At 44.1% G+C, this 18,169-nt stretch overlaps 1 protein-coding gene across 2 annotated transcripts in view; it reads right to left on the bottom strand.

The window, feature by feature from the left end:
• Positions 1-4,151: 4,151 nt before the first annotated feature.
• pawr (PRKC, apoptosis, WT1, regulator) overlaps positions 4,152-18,169 on the bottom strand; it is a 68,454-nt gene continuing 54,436 nt past the window's right edge. For both annotated transcript variants that reach the window (XM_080518264.1, XM_080518265.1), the window contains exons 5-7: positions 14,503-14,602; positions 9,672-9,776; positions 4,152-5,796 (exon numbers count right to left, since the gene is read on the bottom strand). In XM_080518264.1, coding sequence (XP_080374390.1) covers positions 5,710-5,796; positions 9,672-9,776; positions 14,503-14,602 — 292 coding nt within the window. In that variant the 3' untranslated portion in view covers positions 4,152-5,709. The remainder of the gene's footprint in view (positions 5,797-9,671; positions 9,777-14,502; positions 14,603-18,169) is intronic.

Below are 18,169 nucleotides of genomic sequence, written 5' to 3' on the forward strand. Positions count from 1 at the left end.
TCTCAAGGCGATCATGTTTTTAATGCAGAAGGATCTGGCGTGAACTGATTTTGAGGCGAAATGTGGGATCGATCCTCGAGACAACGCGGCCACAGAGTGTAATCAGTGTATTGTAATTGGTTCGAATTCAATCAAATTCCCTTTTTCTTGCTCTGCAATGTACTTTTGGTTCATTTCATGCAATCAGACTTGTTCCGCATTTAACTTGGGAGCTTTTAGTCAAATTAGAAATGACATTACTCACCTCCTGTGATGCTGTTCTCCTCACTTGTTTGGATGTGATGAGAAGAGGAAGGAACTGCAGATTTTATCGTTCATGAAGTTATGAAATGATAAACAGATTCACTAATTCCACCGCGCACAGGTCACAGTCCACAGCCCATCAAAATGTACTTTTAGGGTTTTGTTTCAAGATGAACATGAAAAGTCACTTCAAATATCAATCTCATACAGTCAACTTACCTTGGTGTGCATCACATTCACTGAGTGGCACAAACTAAATCAATCATTATATTCAAAGATGAAAAATGCCAAAATAACAACAAAAAAGTTTTAAGCAATACTGTGATGAGAATGTGAAGTTATCAACGATTACATGGATTTCTAACAGTAATAATCGTCCCCATACCTGGAATGACGCTCCAGAAGTGAGCTCCTTGGCTTGTTTCAATTTTTAAAAAGTCTAAGTGACCCCCCCCCTTGAAGTGTATTTCAGGTTCACTCAACCAACAAGCACAGGAAGCCAACATCTAGAATTCCTGTTCACAGTGCAAGTCACATACAATGATTTATTTATTTATTTTTTACATCAACGGACCAATTTATATGCAAATATTAAGATCACACTTGTTCTGTCTTTATCACCATTCAGCCACAGCTCTAACAAGATAATAAGGGTTTGCAACTTTTTAATTGGCGTCCACAATGCAATCCTGCCTCGGGGCACAAGTTCATAATTATTGTCTGAAAAAAAGCCCAACTTACTTTTTCGGCACTGACGCATCCCAAATATCCTTTAAAACCAGCCTGAAGCAGAAGTGAATCAACACATTTGTGGAGTTGTTGCTATTCCTCGTAGTTGTGTGTGTGAACATGGAGTGAACCGAGTGCAGAAAATGTTTTGATCATTTCCCGTGCATTTAAAAGTCAAGGCCCCCCACTGCAGATCTGCCGGGTTTGTGTTTGCTCTCCAACCTGCAGAGCTTCCTCATGAATATTGACGTCCAAATCAAAGAGCGGTTCTGGCTAATTGCATTCGGAATAATTCAACTCCGACAGATAACTCGAGAAAAACTCAGTAGTTTTGTTTTGTTTTTGTTACGGGCAGTAAAATGTACAACGCTCTACTGCTGCAAGACCAGTGAGGCTGAATGGAAAGACCTGCAATGGAGTGTTAATTGTTCTGCACATGCTCAGTAGATGGACATTAATAACGTTTCCTCCGTCGTGTCATGACCCTCGGTCCATATTTTCCTGAGACTTGGTAGTTGTATAGTCGACAGTCACTTTAATAACAATCTAACTTGGTGGTCTGTCCACTAGAATGTCTAGATACTGCTATTGTTAATGTTTAAATCATATTGTTCACTGCTGCATGCGTGTGTGGTTTCATTCATCATCAGCACCTGTTAAGAGTCCCAACATGAAAATAAACATTTGCGACATTTCTACCAATTCCATGTAAATGGTCATTAGCAAAAGTTGCAGAGTAAATGCAAAATGTTTGTGAAACAGAAATAAAAACAATGCATTTTCACTTGAAAGGTAGTGTAAACAGAGCCTAAGGTCACACCTCCTGCCGCTTGTTGAGCATGATAATGGCTTTGTGAGGTACAGTGAAGTCATTTCCATGAGCTGCAGTGATACAACTGAAGTGTGCAGGCTTGGGGGCGTCATCCCACCTTCTATTTGTTTGATGGTTTAGCAGTTTTGACAGACAAGGCGCACTCAGGTCTCTCTTACTTTTCGATTTTCTTCTCTGGAGCTCAAATGTTTTTCACGCTGCTTTCACTCGTCGTCAGCCAACGTCACCCTTTTCAAGTTTTCAAGTTAAAGCAACAAACTATTTGTACTTTGACTGTTCATTTGGATGACTACTTTGGATGTAGTTGTTGAAAAAATGGCTTCAGAGGCATTTTTTTCCACACCAAAACAGATTTGTAAACTGGGCCAAATTTGACAGTTTCCTGCTTAAATCATAAATGTGGACGAGCTGTTTTAACTGTTAACCACATTGTAAAAAATTCAGAATTTTTCTTAGCCCAATGAGCTAAATTATGCCATTCAGTAAATCCTGCGTTGCTGCCATTAGCTGATTTCTTTGAAATTGTGAGCCGTGTCAGAATCCCCTTGACTTTTACGGGCCTTTTCCACAAAGGGCAGCTCGGCATGCGGCCCCCGGGGACTGAAGACGAAGCGTCTGAACTCTTGTTTTTGCAGTCTTCCAGCTCCGACATGGTGCCGTTTGTCTTCAGAGGACGCAGAAACCCCCCCCCCCTCCCACTTGAAAGGGTCGGCGGGAGTTTGTCCTTTCACCTCCGTTTGAACGTTGCCTTCACCGGCGTCACCTCGGTTTGGAGAAAATGAGCTGTAAAAGGTGTACAGGTAGTTTGAGAAATACGTGGCTGTGACAAAGCAGAGCAGAAGACAGACAAGTGGGGGGAAATGTGTGGAGTCTCACTCCACCTGTTTGTTCGGGGCTCCTCATGGCTTCCTGCCCCGGTCGTACCAGTGCTCGCCTGCAGACGACGATCTGCAGCATGAAACCAGCCGATCATGAAATATGGATGTTTGTCTTCAGGAACAAGATAAAACCTGCTCATTCAGCTCGATGCCGACTATCAGCGCTCAGAGATCTAATACACTCCGGGGGAGAGGACGAGAACGTTCACGGCCGTACAAACACACACACACACACACGTGGTCGTCATTAGATATACGGCAGCAGCAATAGCCTGGAAACAAATGCAAGCAAAATTCAAAACTGTCACAGAAAAAGACAACAACGAATAGAATGAAAGCTGAAATCCAACCGACGATACTTTTTATTGGCATATCAGTTAGTTACCACACTGAGCCAAACGCCTTCCAGCCGACGAGACGAGCCTGAGCAGCACTTTCCAGACACAAAACACACGAATAAGCAAAAGAACAAAAACATATCGAAGTGAATGAACTAACTGCACCCGCTAGTGTCGGATGTTTCCATAGAAACCAACATTATCAAAATGTTAAACATGAAAACTGAAAAGTTCCAATACCACTAACAATTAATTTGTCGTATTTAACAACAGATACCAGTATCCCTAAGCAGGAAATAAATACTTTGTGCGTTCATCTGTATTCTGCACCTCTACCAGAGATTAAGTGGTTAGAATGGTATTTGGGAGGATCCTTCATATTGGAATAACCCACCAGGAGACCATCCACCAGTGCCTGTATGTAATCCTCCATACAAGAAGGCAGCATGAACAGTCTATAAATATTGACAGTGCACAGGCACTTTCTGCAGACCTTCACAAAAGACAGGCGATCTGGCCTGGACAGAAAGAAACAGGCTTGCTGAGAAAACGTGTTCGCAGGCAGTGAAACCTGTAATTTACTGAGCGCCGATAAGACAGAAAGGATTGCGAGGCTCTCGCAGGGTTCCGATTGTGCTGCTGAGAGCAAGCGAGCAGCTTATTGTGACAAACCAAAGGCAGATATGAATTGCGGCTGCACCTCTTCTCACCGTTCCAAATAACAAACCCTACAACTTTCCATAAAAATGCTAATAGGGATTATGGAGAGAGCCTGCAGCGCTTCCCATCAGCTGAGAGGAGCCATTATCTGGAAATTTAGCTGACATTAGTGCTGATATGGCGCCTATATGAAACCTCCCCACTCCGTCACCAGGTGAGGGAATTAATGCAGTATCGTGTGTGTGTGTGTGTGTGTGTGTGTGATGGAGGTTTCACATCCCAGTCAGTTTTGTGATTGGCATGTTGAATCATCATCGTGTGTGTGTGTGTGTGTGTGTGTGTGTGTGTGTGTGTGTGTGTGTGTGTGTGTGTGTGTGTGTGTGTGTGTGTGTGTGTGTCACATTGCATTACCGCCTCAGTGGCATGGTATCATCACATCAAATTAGTCTTAATGAACACAAGCGAGTCGACTGAGGAGAGAGATAATCAAACTTTTATTAAATGACTTGATCTTCTGTACATGCATAATGTAATGGGGAGACAGAGAGAGATGGGCCTATGACGTCTGCCCGTGATTATCTTCACCCCTGAAATCTGCGAGTGTATGCAGAAGCACGACGATTGCATTTGTCTATAGACAGACGAGCCTGTTTCCCGCGAGTAAACAATGGAGGTGCATTTTCAACAGTATGTTCCTTCAGTTCATTTGGTTATCATACAAAAAAAAAAAAATGTACTCCAGGCATCTTTTTAAGGTTTGAACAAAGCAGCTACACATCTACGAGCTATTGCATCGTGTAAACCAGAACAGCATCCACATATATACTCAACAAAAGCATTGCTTTGGGCTATTATAGAAGCAAAATGGCTCAGGTGTGTGTGTGTGTGTGGGGGGGGGGTGATGGGGTGTATCGATATGTGTGAGGCTGTGTTGAGATTTTTACGTGCAGATAAAAATTTGTGCATGTGTGTGATTGCATTATATCATTATAAGGACCTATAAATGTCTGTTTTCACGTCTAAACTGCTGAGGCAGTTTCACGTCGAGCAAGGGTTTCTTTTGCCCTCGATTTGTCCTGGCAGGCTCAAGCTTGTCCGGCTACATGACTTTTGGTCTGTACTGTGATCTGTATGAACAATAAGTGGAACTGCAGTGAATCAATGTGATTGCAAACTTTACAAACGAAGCAAGCCTGTGAGTCAAAACTGAGGGGTAATAAACTCCCCACAAACAAACCTTATTACAGAGCCTAAGTACCATTACACACACCAGTCACTTTGCTTCCAAAATAGTCCCAAGTGTTTCTTCACTGACAGTAATAATACTCCTTTACCGCGAAAAGCACATAATTGATATAGCCTCAAATCAAATTGTGTAACATATTTAAAATTAAACTTTATTGAGATTTGTATTAGAAGCCCCGCCCCCTCCAGTGGGATTAAAACTGTACCAAAAACACAGGTGTCGATGTTCATTAGTAAAGCGCCAGGCTTCCACCAGTATTCCTTTTTGAATCTATGTTACAAAACGTAAGGCACTGAGCTGCTTTGGCTGCCGACACGTGAGCAGTCGTCGTGTTGAATTTGGTCCAAGCTGCTCCAGCCTCAGACGGAATTCAAACACTGGAGACGTTTTCACCTGCTGTGTGGGAATGTCTATTTAAGCCTCTTCAGCTGTTTTCTTGCTGCACATACGTTCAGATTTTTCCTTTTTTTATTCTTGCTTTATCAGAAATTCCCCCCCCCCCAAAAAAAAATTGATAATCTAAGTGGCCTATATACAAACACATTTACATTAAATATGGATACGATGACCTCCACCTCTCAGCTTTCACCACAAGTAGAATAACTCCTCCCCGGGGGAAGGGAGCGTGTGTTTTAAAGGCGACGAGCCTCCGAGGACGACTGACGTACAGTCTCACCTCTTACAGACAAAGGCGGGGAGGAAAAGGCGGCGCGGTCGGACGTCGGGACGGGGCGGAGTTCGGCTCCGTTCGTCGGCTGGAGGTCGGGGTCGGCGCGTCGGGTTCTACCTCGTCAGCTGGCCCACCACTTTCAGCAGCGTCTTGTTCTCCTGTTTGAGCTGATCGTTCTCGTCTTCCAGGTCATCCAGATCCTGGAAAACAGAAGGAAAAGGCCAATAATCAGACTCACGCCATTACAAGTACACCAGACTCTCTACCTGGGCGGGTGAAGAGGAGCTTGTCTGACAGGTAAAGAGAGTGTACTGCTCTCTGCCAGCTTCCCCCTCTCCTGCAGTCAGTTAGGCCGCCTTGATAGTAACAAATTAGACATTAACAGCTTCAATTAGCTGCAAATGAGAGCGGCTACGAGTTGCTGCCGCCTCGTCTCGTCAGAATGACACTGCTGGTTTTCAGCCCTCAGGATTGCAGGGCTGCTGGGAGCTGGTCGACACCTTCGAGAAGGGACAAAGTCAAATGAAGGAGGGCTGGAGGGCTGGAGGGCTAGAGGGCTAGGGGGCTGGAGGGCTGGAGTGCTAGAGGGCTAGAGGGCTGGAGGACTGGAGGGCTAGAGGGCTAGGGGGCTGGAGTGCTAGAGGGCTAGAGGGCTGGAGGGCTAGAGGGCTAGGGGGCTGGAGGGCTGGAGGGCTGGAGGGCTGGAGGGCTAGAGGGCTAGAGGGCTGGAGGGCTAGAGGGCTAGAGGGCTAGAGGGCTAGAGGGCTAGAGGGCTAGAGGGCTAGAGGGCTAGAGGGCTAGGGGGCTGGAGGGCTAGAGGGCTAGGGGGCTGGAGAAACCAGAGGCTTACAGGTTGCTTTTTCTTGATAGACATGTATAAACTCATCTCATTATTTTTTATCAGTTATCACCAGTCTTATTATGAATGCAATATTTACAGTTGCCAATAACTTTATGAGTTGGTCTTGTACAATGTCACGTGATCCAGAAAAGTAGCTTTTTCACTGTTTAATAATAGTCTGAAACTTCATATTGTTTTAACTAAAGTGGTTTTCTCCTCGATATTGAGAAGTTTATTTAATGACTTGTTCACCTCGTGGAATAGATGTCAGGACCAAAGCATTTAAAACGCCTCAGAATGAACACTTGTCTGTCATAATGATCATTATTGTCACAAGATTGTAGTTCATGACGTAGCGATGGCATTTTAGAAACAATCTTCCTTGTGAGCCGTTCCACAAACTTCCTGCCTCGGCAATCATTTCAGAAATTTTATACAAATCGACGTGTGAATGGTGAAGAGATATTCGAGGATCTTTATACCAGTCGCATCGAAAGCAGCGATTTGGAAGCTTTTTATCTTGAATGTGACCCGACCACATATTGAATTTGTTCATATGAATCAGAAAAAATGTCTTCAAAATGAATTATTCAACTGCCAGAATATAATTTTATGGGAAAATGTCTATGTTTTATTTGGAAAAGAACCACATTTCTTAATAGTATAAAAAATATATATAAACAGGTGGAATTGTTTAACATATGTAAATTTGTTGAAATGCCACTTAATGGCTTGATCCCCATGTCCTCTGGAGCACCTGCTGATCCAATCAAAACATCCATATGTGGTCTTTGTCTTCATCTTTATTTCTTTATGAATCAGCGGAGTCCCGCAGCTTTGCCATGAGGTTTGAGATGAGATTTGCCCACGTGAAAGAAAACAACAGAAGCTGGAAAAGCTGAGGAGAGGAGGAGGATATCGTGGACAAACGATGTTGGACAGGAGACGACAGGAAGACGCCAAAGAAGACTGATGGACGAAGTGACGGAGGAGCTGGTAGGAGAAAGAGTCGAGGAGGCCGTGGAAACACGAGAAAGACACGCGATTGCCAGGCAGACCTCGGAAAGCGCTCCTGGTTTTGAGGGCATGTTCACCAGTGCGACCTCCCTCTAATGTCCCGGCAGATCAGGGATCTGGGTTGAGATTCAATCGGTCAGACTCCAGGGAAATACGTTTGGTAATCAGTGATTTAAAAGGAGACAGAATATTGAGAAATGCGGCCTTTGTATCGTGGAGATAAACACAATGGGTAATCACCCACTGCATCAGCGCGACTTCAACCCCCCAAAAAACTGCCAGTTTAACTTCCCAAACTACAAAATCTGTCTCCCTTTATCATTAGATGTCTAATCCTGTCTGTGGCAGTGGCTGAACTCTCGACAAGATAGGATTCCGCTCTCAAAAGCTTATCAAAAGTAAGCAACACACAGCAGTTCAACTTCATCCTTTCATTCCGTCTCAAAACTTCTCCGGTGACTCCAGGTTCAAATCTCCACTGCAGAGGCGCCATCTGGCTCGGCTGTTATCTCTGGCTTCAGCACGGGGCCCCGCAGGAGCCTCACCCGGGGACACTGGTGACGGCTCCCGCCGCGCCGACCCTCCTGACATCAAGCACTTCTCTGACAAACAGCTTTCCATCCTGGTGACGCTCTGGGTGTAGTGCCCCCCCGAGATGCTCTGGCCTCTGATGGGCTGTGAGCCGTGCACCAAAATGATTCCCAGGTAATAGCACTATTTCTGAAAATGTACACACGGATGAGTGTTTTAGCCGAGCCCCGTATAGATTATTTTAGCTTTCATGTTTTGCCTCCACGGGAAACATCCATGATCTATTCTCTCAGAATATCCGAGACATAAAAGCCCTTCAGATCCATCTCCTCCTGCCACGTTTGCCTCGGAGATGCCAAAAAAAAACAAAACAAAAAAACCCCCACTCTGTTATGTTGCAGTGCCAGACGAAGTGGTTCAGAAAACACAGGCGAGGGCTGTCGGCAGAGCCGGGGTTGTTGACAGTTCGGGGTGGAATAGAGAGATCAGGGTTCAGCGGGTGTGAGGAAGCTTCACACCGGCTGCTGAATATGAAGAGACGTCAGCGAACATGTGCACAGCCTGACCTCTGAACCCTGACAGCCCAGTGCAGAGGAAACGGGACCCGCCGCCCACAAACACAGGGAAACACACACAAGCCCTGCCACCGTGTCGCCCTCCGGCTGCGGGCTTCGTCAGGCCAACATGCGACATCAGCCAGTTCCACACCGGGGTTCTGTTTGGGGGAATTCAATTCCAGACCTCGGACAAATTCTAGAAGTTGGACCCATTCCACAAATATGAAATATCCAGAAACCCAAGACATTCTACACAAAGAACTCAAAAGTTCTTTATTCTGGCACAGTCAAGGAGTGAAGACACGATTGCACTTGGGTACATTTGCCTGACTGCATAGCCGTTGCACAAAATTGAAGCAAACTCAATTAAAATCACTTATTTTAAATTGGAAACGTGATATCAAAGGTGAACCAAGCTGGCAAACACTAATAACAGAACCAGCAAAACGGTCACTAAAGTGGGAATCTGGTGATTTTTCAGTTCACTGAATGACAGAAGAGTCGGCGTGAAGTTCACAAGCTTTGATTTGATATTTGTCTGCGCTCTGAAGGCTGCTGTCTTGTGCTCTGCCTCAAAGTACATCAAGACTGAAAGCTGGTGTTTACAGCTGAATGCTGTGATCTTGGTGATGTTTTCAGTTGCCACGTCACAATTTCTTCTTTATTGATCTTCCTTATTTTTATTTTTTTTTCTTCATTTTTGTGTTCAACAAAGTCTATTCATGTGAGGCTGATGAAAGGAGCCACAGCAGGGATGCTCCAAACCACTGAAAATACTCTCAAATTTAAGTTAACACAAAGAGCACTTTTCTGGACACACACAATGTCGTTTGATGAATCAATCAAGCGAAAATGTAATATGTGACAAAGACGTAAAGCAAGAATCCGTTTGAGCGGCATTTAAAGAGTGAAACTTGTTTCAAAAGAGATCTGGCCTCCAGCATGTACACATGTACAGAGAAAGAAAATTGAAGGAAAAGACAATCATGTACAACTCCAGTAAAGTGTCGGATGCTGATTTGTGGCACACGCACACGCGCACGCGCACGCACACGCACACGCACACGCACACGCACACGCACACACGCACACAGTAACACTACGAAATGGAAAAGTGATGCACACTCACTCTGTACAGCAATTCAATTTCCTCTTTCATCTTCTCGATGAGATCGTCTTTGTCCTGCTGAGCCTTCTGCAACCGGCCGTTCTCCTCCCGCTCTCTGGCCAGCTCCTGCAACACACACACATGAGCGGCATGGCCACTGGACGGTGGTTCATCACAAACTGTTCACACACAATAATTAAAGACAGTTGTGTTGGGCAGATCACTTTTCTTCTGATTTGCTCCCATTTAAATGGAGCCACATCTGTGCGGAAGATGAGTTTCTGGGATGAGCACCAGAGAATGGAACAAAGTGAAACAACCATGTTGAACAGTGACGACACGTTTATTGTAGGGAAGCACCGTTCCAGGTTTTTTCACTTCTGATCTGCTCCCAATACCTGATTTTGAACATCTGCTGATACCGATACTATTCCCATACCAGAGCTCTGTCTGCTTGAATAATATTATTATTAATGTTGATTTTATATGAGGCTGTAATAAGGCGTAATAAGGCCTCTCTACAGTAAAGTAATAAATGTAGGAATGTTTGCATGTTTTCTCTCTACAGACAACTTGAGGTCAGTAGAAGGTGAGAAAAGGAAGCAGTACAAAGTATTTTAGTTCCACGTGGACAATGTGGGGGTCTGAGTGACGTCATCATCTCTAATAAACTAGTTTTATCTTTAAAACCTCACAATCACTTCATTAATCCCTGGAGAAATTCTTCATCAACGCAGCACAAACAGCATTGCTTCCAGCTCTAATGCAACACAAACCATCGGGACTATTTTCAGGGAGTTTAGGGTGGAGGACGACGCAGCTTCATGGAGGTGTGAATCTCCTGCTACTGTGGAGGAAGGAGCCGTTCTCCTGGGTGAGCTGGCGTTTTAAAATGGTGACGTCTGGCGGCAGAGCACCTCGCTGTGCAGCGGCTTTGCAAACATCCATGTCTGAGCTGGCTGGCTGCAAACTGTGGAACGGATTTCCTGACCCATCACTCCACGTCTCATTGAGACCCGCCTCCGTACAGGAAATCCATTCCACATTTTGCAGCCAGTGAGCAGAGCAGCAGCAGGGAAACACTGTGGAGTCATTTCAGCAGCAGTAAAGCAGACGAGGCTTCATGGATCTGAAATCTCCGCAGGTTGGGTCGCAAATTTTTGATCCGTGAATTCCGTTGGTATCGGAACCCGATACTGGGTCGGAATTTGTGCATACGTTGGTGGTTCTATTTGATGAAAACAGCACCCACCAGTGGGCCAATAGGAAAACTACAATGTTTTCAGCGTTTCTGCCATTTTCATAGAAACCGTCAATAGTTTTCAAAACTTTTCTAAAACAAAAACGACGTGTTTTCACTTGAAACGTTGTGTCTTGTCGATGGGATTGAGAAACACTCCCGACTCGGTGTGAGAACAATCCCGGTTCGAGTCTTGAAGGCCTTTCGGTACAGACATTGCCTGCTCGCTCTTGATTTTCTAGAATTACTCAAGTTTCCACCGAGGCTCTAAAAACCTCCAGAAGGTGTGTGACCATCGGTTTCTCGGTGTCTGTGACGTACTGGCGACCTGTTAATGAATCGCCGCCGCCTCACGATGACAAGTTGGATAAAGCAGTGTGTGTAATCTGTTGGGATTAAGATTAAAGCGAGCCAATGTGCTTGCAGTTGGCACTTTCCCGCCATATAAGAATATAAAAATGCTGGATTCATTTCCGGATGACCAAATGAATCTGATAGTCGTGTTCCTCTTTGTTTGTGTAACCTGATGATGCAGCGGTTGTTGAGTCTACTGGTCTGAACTGCCTGTTCACTGTAAACATGTGTGGGAAGGCAATTATTCTTCACTGTGCTCGCAGCTCATGAAGGACAACTCGGACCAAGTAGATGGTCCTGATTTATTTCATTTATTTCATTCTTCATAGAAGCTGCTGGTTCTTGTTACCTGCATAACAAGGAGCACTTGTTTTTCAAAATGGAATATTTGGTGTGACCAATCTTTGCTTTTAAAATGGAGCCAATTCAATGAAGTCACTAAAAGAAAAGTAAAAAAAAAAAGGTTCTTTGGCAGGGAGGCTGTTCCAACATCTTGAGGAATTTTCTATGGTTCTTCACTTGTTTTAGGTACTCTGGGTTGTTTTTTTTGGTTTTTCTGTCTATTCATGTAAGGTGATACCGACATTCGTCATTGGTTAGAATAAAGATGGAGAACAATTGTGGATTTCTTCAACAATCCAACACCTGAAGTACAAGGTACTTGTAAAAATAATAGTAATAAAGAGTACAGGTACACACACCTGTGAGGAACAACATCAAATCTTAGAAGGAAGATGCAGAATACTCTGTCATTGGCATTTCCTCGCATGAGCTATTAAGCCGTCTTTTCACCGCAACGTTTCAAGTAAAAACTCGTCGTTTTTTCATTTTAGAAGTTTTTTGCGTTTCCATGGCAATGTTTGAAAAAAGTACGTTTCCACGGGAATAGCAATAACGCTCGAAAGGCTGTTTTTGTAATGAAATCACACACGCGCTCAAACAACAATACACTATAATACACTCTGGAGGAAACACGGTTCTTATCGTCCATCTATATAGATGGAGCGTTTTCAAAAAGTTGTGTTTTCAGTGACTCATTTAAACTGGGCCGAAATTGTAATTGACGCCATGTAAACCAACTCAATCTAATTCAAAGGTTTTCCTCACAATAGAAGTTAAACAACCACCTGAAGTAACTGTGGGTCTGATTCATTCTTTGTCAAAAAACAACAAAAAACCCCAAACCCTTTTCCATTTTAAAAACACAAGATTGCACCGACTTTTCATTAAATGACAGCTTTAATGAAAGTATGTCATTTTCTGTTTCCTAATTCCGAACTCTTCAGTGTTCTAGACGCCACAATAACGACTCCACACAGACTGCCAGCCAATAACCGTCTCTTTTATATAATACTTTTGTCTTTCTTTCAATTGTACTTAAAAGCCAGCGACGTCTTGTCCGCCTCCGCTCGCGGCGGAGAGGAAATTAATGAATATTGTTCCTCTCTCACCGAGACAAAGGATTGGATGCTCACAATAAACAGAGGGTTAATGTGCACACGTTTCCAAACCTCGGTGGAAGATCACTCAGAGATTTTCACATTTCTTAGTGTTGCAGAGGAGAACTCAAATTGTTTGTTAAAAAAATCATTGTGCAGGTACAGAAAGAGGTAAAACCGGATGAAGCTCTGGAAAGTGTATTCATCCCGACCTGTAGCGGTTCAGTACATGGTGGTCGCTTTGAATCCTCACACAAACTACTGAACAATCATTGTGTGCACTTCTTTCAAGTTTATATACTAGACAGACTTCAAAATAAAACGAGAAATTCACCATTTTTATAAACATACTCTATGAAGTCTCCTGTGCAGCTGCTTTGACTGTAACTTTGAGGTCCTGATTTCCCCAAAAACTCAACGTTGATAACAAAAGTCCCGTCAATCTCCTTGAAGTTGCACGGTGACGAGAAAAGTCTGGCTGTCCACTCCTGCCTGTGGAGGTTTTAGGTGAGGACTTAAAGTGTAAAATCGAAGACACTGCTGGCCTTGTGCCAAACTCCGTCCAAAAATACAAGAAATAGGATTGTAAAAGCGTCTCTCGTAGCTTGACCCGCAAGGACATCGAAGTGACGGAGGTCAGAGCTGCACTTACTTTAAAAACCTTTTTCCTCCTCCCATTCTAGAAACCGCCGGAGTGACATTTGATTCAGAGTTGTGTTTCCACCGAGGGAGCAGCGAGGGGTTGAGTGTCTGATCGGAGTCGTGTGGAAGGGAAAGCCACGTAAAAGGTCATCACTTTAACGGCGCCGAGCCGAGCCGCTGCTTCCAGCCAGGAAATCAGAAATCACAAAATCAAAAGTGGAAATGCATCCGAGCAGAGTTCTGAAGGAAGGCGGCTTCAGTCTGCAGCCGCTCTTCATGTCTGTATTGTTTTCAGGCTCACTTTAGCTTTTCTCAAAGGATTTGTTTTTGTTTTTTTTTTAATATCAGTTGTTGAACCTCTGATGATTACCACTTCATTTATAGTGCGTTCCTGCAGATGCTAAAGTGGATAATTACCAGTTCCCAGTTTGATTTTTCCCAGAATGATGTTAAACAGACAACATAGCCGTCCTCCAGACCGTCTCATCATCAAATTCACACTGCATTTCTTTACATTGGCTCTTTAGTGGTACAACTGGTGCTCATTTAGGTTTATTTGACTGAAATAGAAGAAATGTCCTAATTTATGCAAAGTGAGCAGAAATATAACAAATGCACTGGAATCAAAAAAACAAAAAATATTGAACTATTATTAAACCACCTCAGTGACATCGGGCCTTCAGGTGTGTTTTCTCTCACTTTATAGTTGCTTGTGAATAAACCGAAGTTTGCCTCGAAGGTCTCGTTTACACGGCGCTCCAAGTCAAATCACATTGTTTTTACGTTTCAGAAAAGTTTCCCATTTACACGACAATATTTTGAAAACTGTGTCCGTGGCAGACACGCTGACGAGGACGTAGTTCACATACCAGGCCAGAAGTTGGTGGTTTTATAGTTGACAGTCACCAAAAACTCACGTTGCCGAAGCTGCTGGGTTGAAACTCACTTGGGGGCAGATGGACAACACATTTATTCTAAGTTACCGCTGCTGTGTGAACAAATATTTCTGCATATTGGTCGTATTTCCTCTCTCGGATGAAACACCCACTTCGCAAGTTGCACCGTTGTTATCCTGTCTTGTGAGGCCGTAAGCAAACGTTTGATTCGGGAAGTGTTTGACTTCATTCACGAACCGTTTTAAACGGTAGCATCAAAACCCCGGCAATGCGTGAACTACCTTCTCCAGGTCTTCTATCCGCTTCTCCAGGCTTCCAGCAGCTCCTCCGTCTCGGCGGTGGTGTCGTTGTCTCGCCTCTTCGTCGCCTCCCTGTGTAGAACTGCCAACAAAACAAACGGGGAAAAAACAAACTCAAAACACTCGGTACAACTCCTTTCTTCTTTTTTAACCTTAAATTATTCACACTGTTAAAAGTCCGTGCCCTAAAGGACTACAGTACCCATAATGCCTGTGTTTACTTGCAGTTCTGTTCGCTCTGAGTTTCGTTCATGTGCTTTGACTTTGATGTGGTCTGGTGATGTGAGAGCAGCATCCACGGCACAGAGAATGGCCATCCTCTGTCAATCCTCTGTCAATCCTGTGTGTACGAGTGCCGTGTGCGTCCTTACGATCTGAGTATAGTTGTTTTCATGAGAGGTGTGTTTATTTCCGAGTTACTAGCCTGGAGAGGGAAGTTGCTACACTCGTGTTATTCCCATGCTATAATGTAGCGGTTTGTCCGGTGCGTCATATGTACTCTTAAAGTTGCCATCCGTTGTGTATAGTTAAGTTATGGTCTTTTGAATAATTGTATGTCTTATATTTAGCGCATATTTTGCCCATTTTGGCAGTATTTTTTAATCTGTTATTGAATCTGTAAGTTCCTTTATGGTGTTAGAGCTCCCACTAGTGGATTTCGTTAGTACTCATCAATCATACACCTGTATGTAACCACAGTCTGCCTACATGTTTATTAATATATATTTAATTGCGTTTCCTTTCCAGATAACCACACACACACACCCACACACATACATATCACCACGCTCACCGATTTTCTACACACCTTTGTTCTATCATCTCCTGTAAGCCATCCCCGTCTCCATGTACCTGCCCTCCTGAATAAATCCTCTAAACTGCACTGGAGCAACCATTTCCTTCTGACCGAGAAAGACTCAGTTGACAAACAATCCAAAATCAGCACTGGATGCACACGGTCTCATACACACACGAACAAGAAAAGTGGAATGATTTTCAGGAATCGGCGTGTCCGGTGCTGCATTCACGTCCAGGCCGTTTGAAGGTATGAATCATTGGCACATTATTGAGCTTCAATAGGATGACACATCCGTCATCAAACGAACAGGTGGGAATATCTTCTGCCTATTTGCCCTTTCAATTAGGCATGCATTATTAACAGCCCCTCTGCTTTTTAGTCCTTTAATGGAGAAAAGGCCATCAAGGATTTGCAACTTTGGTGCAAAAAGGATTCTGATTAGGAAACAATTTACATATTACGACTTCAAATAGGCTCCGGAATGGCGGCGGCAACCTGTGCGTCACTGTTCTTAAGCCGCCGAGGGCAAGAGAAATGGTTTTACAGCTCTTTGTATGCAGCCGGAGCAGAACATTAACCTTATCTCCTTTTCACTTCCTCGCTGCTCGGAGACGGAGTCCGGGGCATCCGGGGAGGAATATTCATGTGCGGCTTATTTCTTACTGACCTTATTCCAATAATTATTGACGTGGAAACTTGGAATAAAGCATTTTGGCTCCAGCACCCGCTGCCTGCTATCGACAGAGTACGACAGGTTCAGAAAATCTCCCGGGGAATCAAATTACTGGGGAGTCTGCAGGCTTCGCCGAGTTGAGGAAAGCGGGACTGTTGGCAGATTCCAGACAGACAGGAAAGTTGTTGGCAAGACAAAGGACAAATATAACTCCTTTGTACCATCTGTGCTCTTTTTAAGACCTGCCAGATATGACGTCCCCGTTATGCAACCAGTCCATGAAGGAGTTCGTGGATTCAAACACAGAATACTCAATTTTTTGTATTTTTTTTTTTGTGCCTTTTATGGAGCAGAACAGCCTCAAAGCAAGTTTCTCTGTTGGAGTTTGATTTGGACTCCTCTGGTTTTCCTCCATATACTTCAAACCCTAAAGTCCCAAAATTAGACTGTGAAGCTGAATGGTGAATGAACCCACAAAACTTTCGTTGCGTTGAGGTTGTTCTTTCGGTGCTCGGAGTCACTGAAAACAACAACTTTTTAAAAACGCTTCGACAGCATGTAGACGGTGGAAACGCCGTCACAGCGCATTCACACCACAGCCGTAGTAAATAGCAGTGATGGCCAAATGAAGCTTCAATGAATCTTCATGAACCACTGTCTTTATTATACTTCATTACCAGTGTTTCAGACTCTATCTTCAAACCAAGAGCGCCATCTGGTGGAGTCAGGGAATATAGAAAGCAGTTCATGAAGCTTCATTTGGCCATCATTAGTAAATAGTTGCTCTGCACATGCTCAGTAGATAGTAGACGACAGGAATGTTTCCTCCAGAGTGTCATGACTCCAGATTCTCCTGGACTTGGTGGTTTTATAATTGAACGTCATCGTAATAAGAGACGACAGCATTTATAGCGTTTCTGCTGTTTTTATGTCGTGTCGTTTCAAAACGGTGCCATGGGAATGCAAACATTTTCTAAAATGAAAATGCAAAAATGACGTGTTTTCCCTCAAGACGCCGTCAGGTAAACGGGATCCGAAAGAATAATTCGATCCGTCTCATTCACGGGGGGCCAAACATAGCAGATTTTGGTCAAGAAGGAATCCTTGAAATACATGCATCCAGAAAAAGCCGATTTCATTTAACACACCTTTATCAACACGCACACACACGCAGTGCGTGCAAAACAAGTGTCACCTTAAAACATGCAACAAGAGTACAAGGACATTTATTGTGTGTTCATGCTTGTTTCATGAGCCCCAACACACACTACACACACACACACACCACACACACACACACACACACACACACACACACACACACACACAGGTACTCCAGCAGGAACAGCGGGTGTTGAAGTTGAGCCTAAACATCCAGGCGGCCATGCTAAATATCACACCGCGGCCCATTAGCACCCCGCGGGGTGAGGTCTGGGGGAGAGAGGGGCTGAGCCAATCACACTCCTGGGAGTCTCGGTGGGGGGTGTCAGGGGTGGTGGTGGGGGGGGGGGAGGATGCGTAGAGAGCCAGGAACAGCAGCAGGCTCAGGTAGAACAATGTCGACACAAACTCCAGCGTCAATATGGAGAAAGTCAGAAGCGAACACTCCGAGGTATTCAAGCATGTGATTAAGGGCCCGGTCCATTGCCATTACTTTACGTTTGGAGCCGTTATAAGCTGGTGCAGTCTGTGTTATATGAACGGCTGCCGCTCACATTTCAAGTTGGATGACTTGGTCCTGTCTCAGTTATGAATGCACCCATATCTCACGCCTGCTAAAATCCCCACGACGCGCAGGGTGAAGCTTTTCCTTCTCTACAAGTGTGGCTGTGTCGTTTCAGACGAATCCAGATGATTCAGCGTGATGCGTGTTAGTATTAGAACACAATATGAACCCGACTCCTTCAGTCCAGAGTCAATTTAACCCTTTAAACAAGCAGGAACAAACACATTTTAGTTCCGGGGCCACGTACAGTCCAATATCATCTCGAGTGGACCAAACTAGTAAAGTGACCTTTAAATTTAAAATTGAAAGTGTTTCTTTGTTGTGGTCAGACTGCATGGGATGAAGATGTCAATATTTTCACAACAAACAATTACTACAGAACATTTTGCAATTTTCTAGGCTGTTGGGCTGAATTGGAGCCTCGTGCAGGCCAGTGTTGGCCCACAGGCCT

Source organism: Blennius ocellaris (assembly GCF_963422515.1).
Source record: "Blennius ocellaris genome assembly, chromosome: 22".
Lineage (NCBI taxonomy): Eukaryota > Metazoa > Chordata > Actinopteri > Blenniiformes > Blenniidae > Blennius > Blennius ocellaris.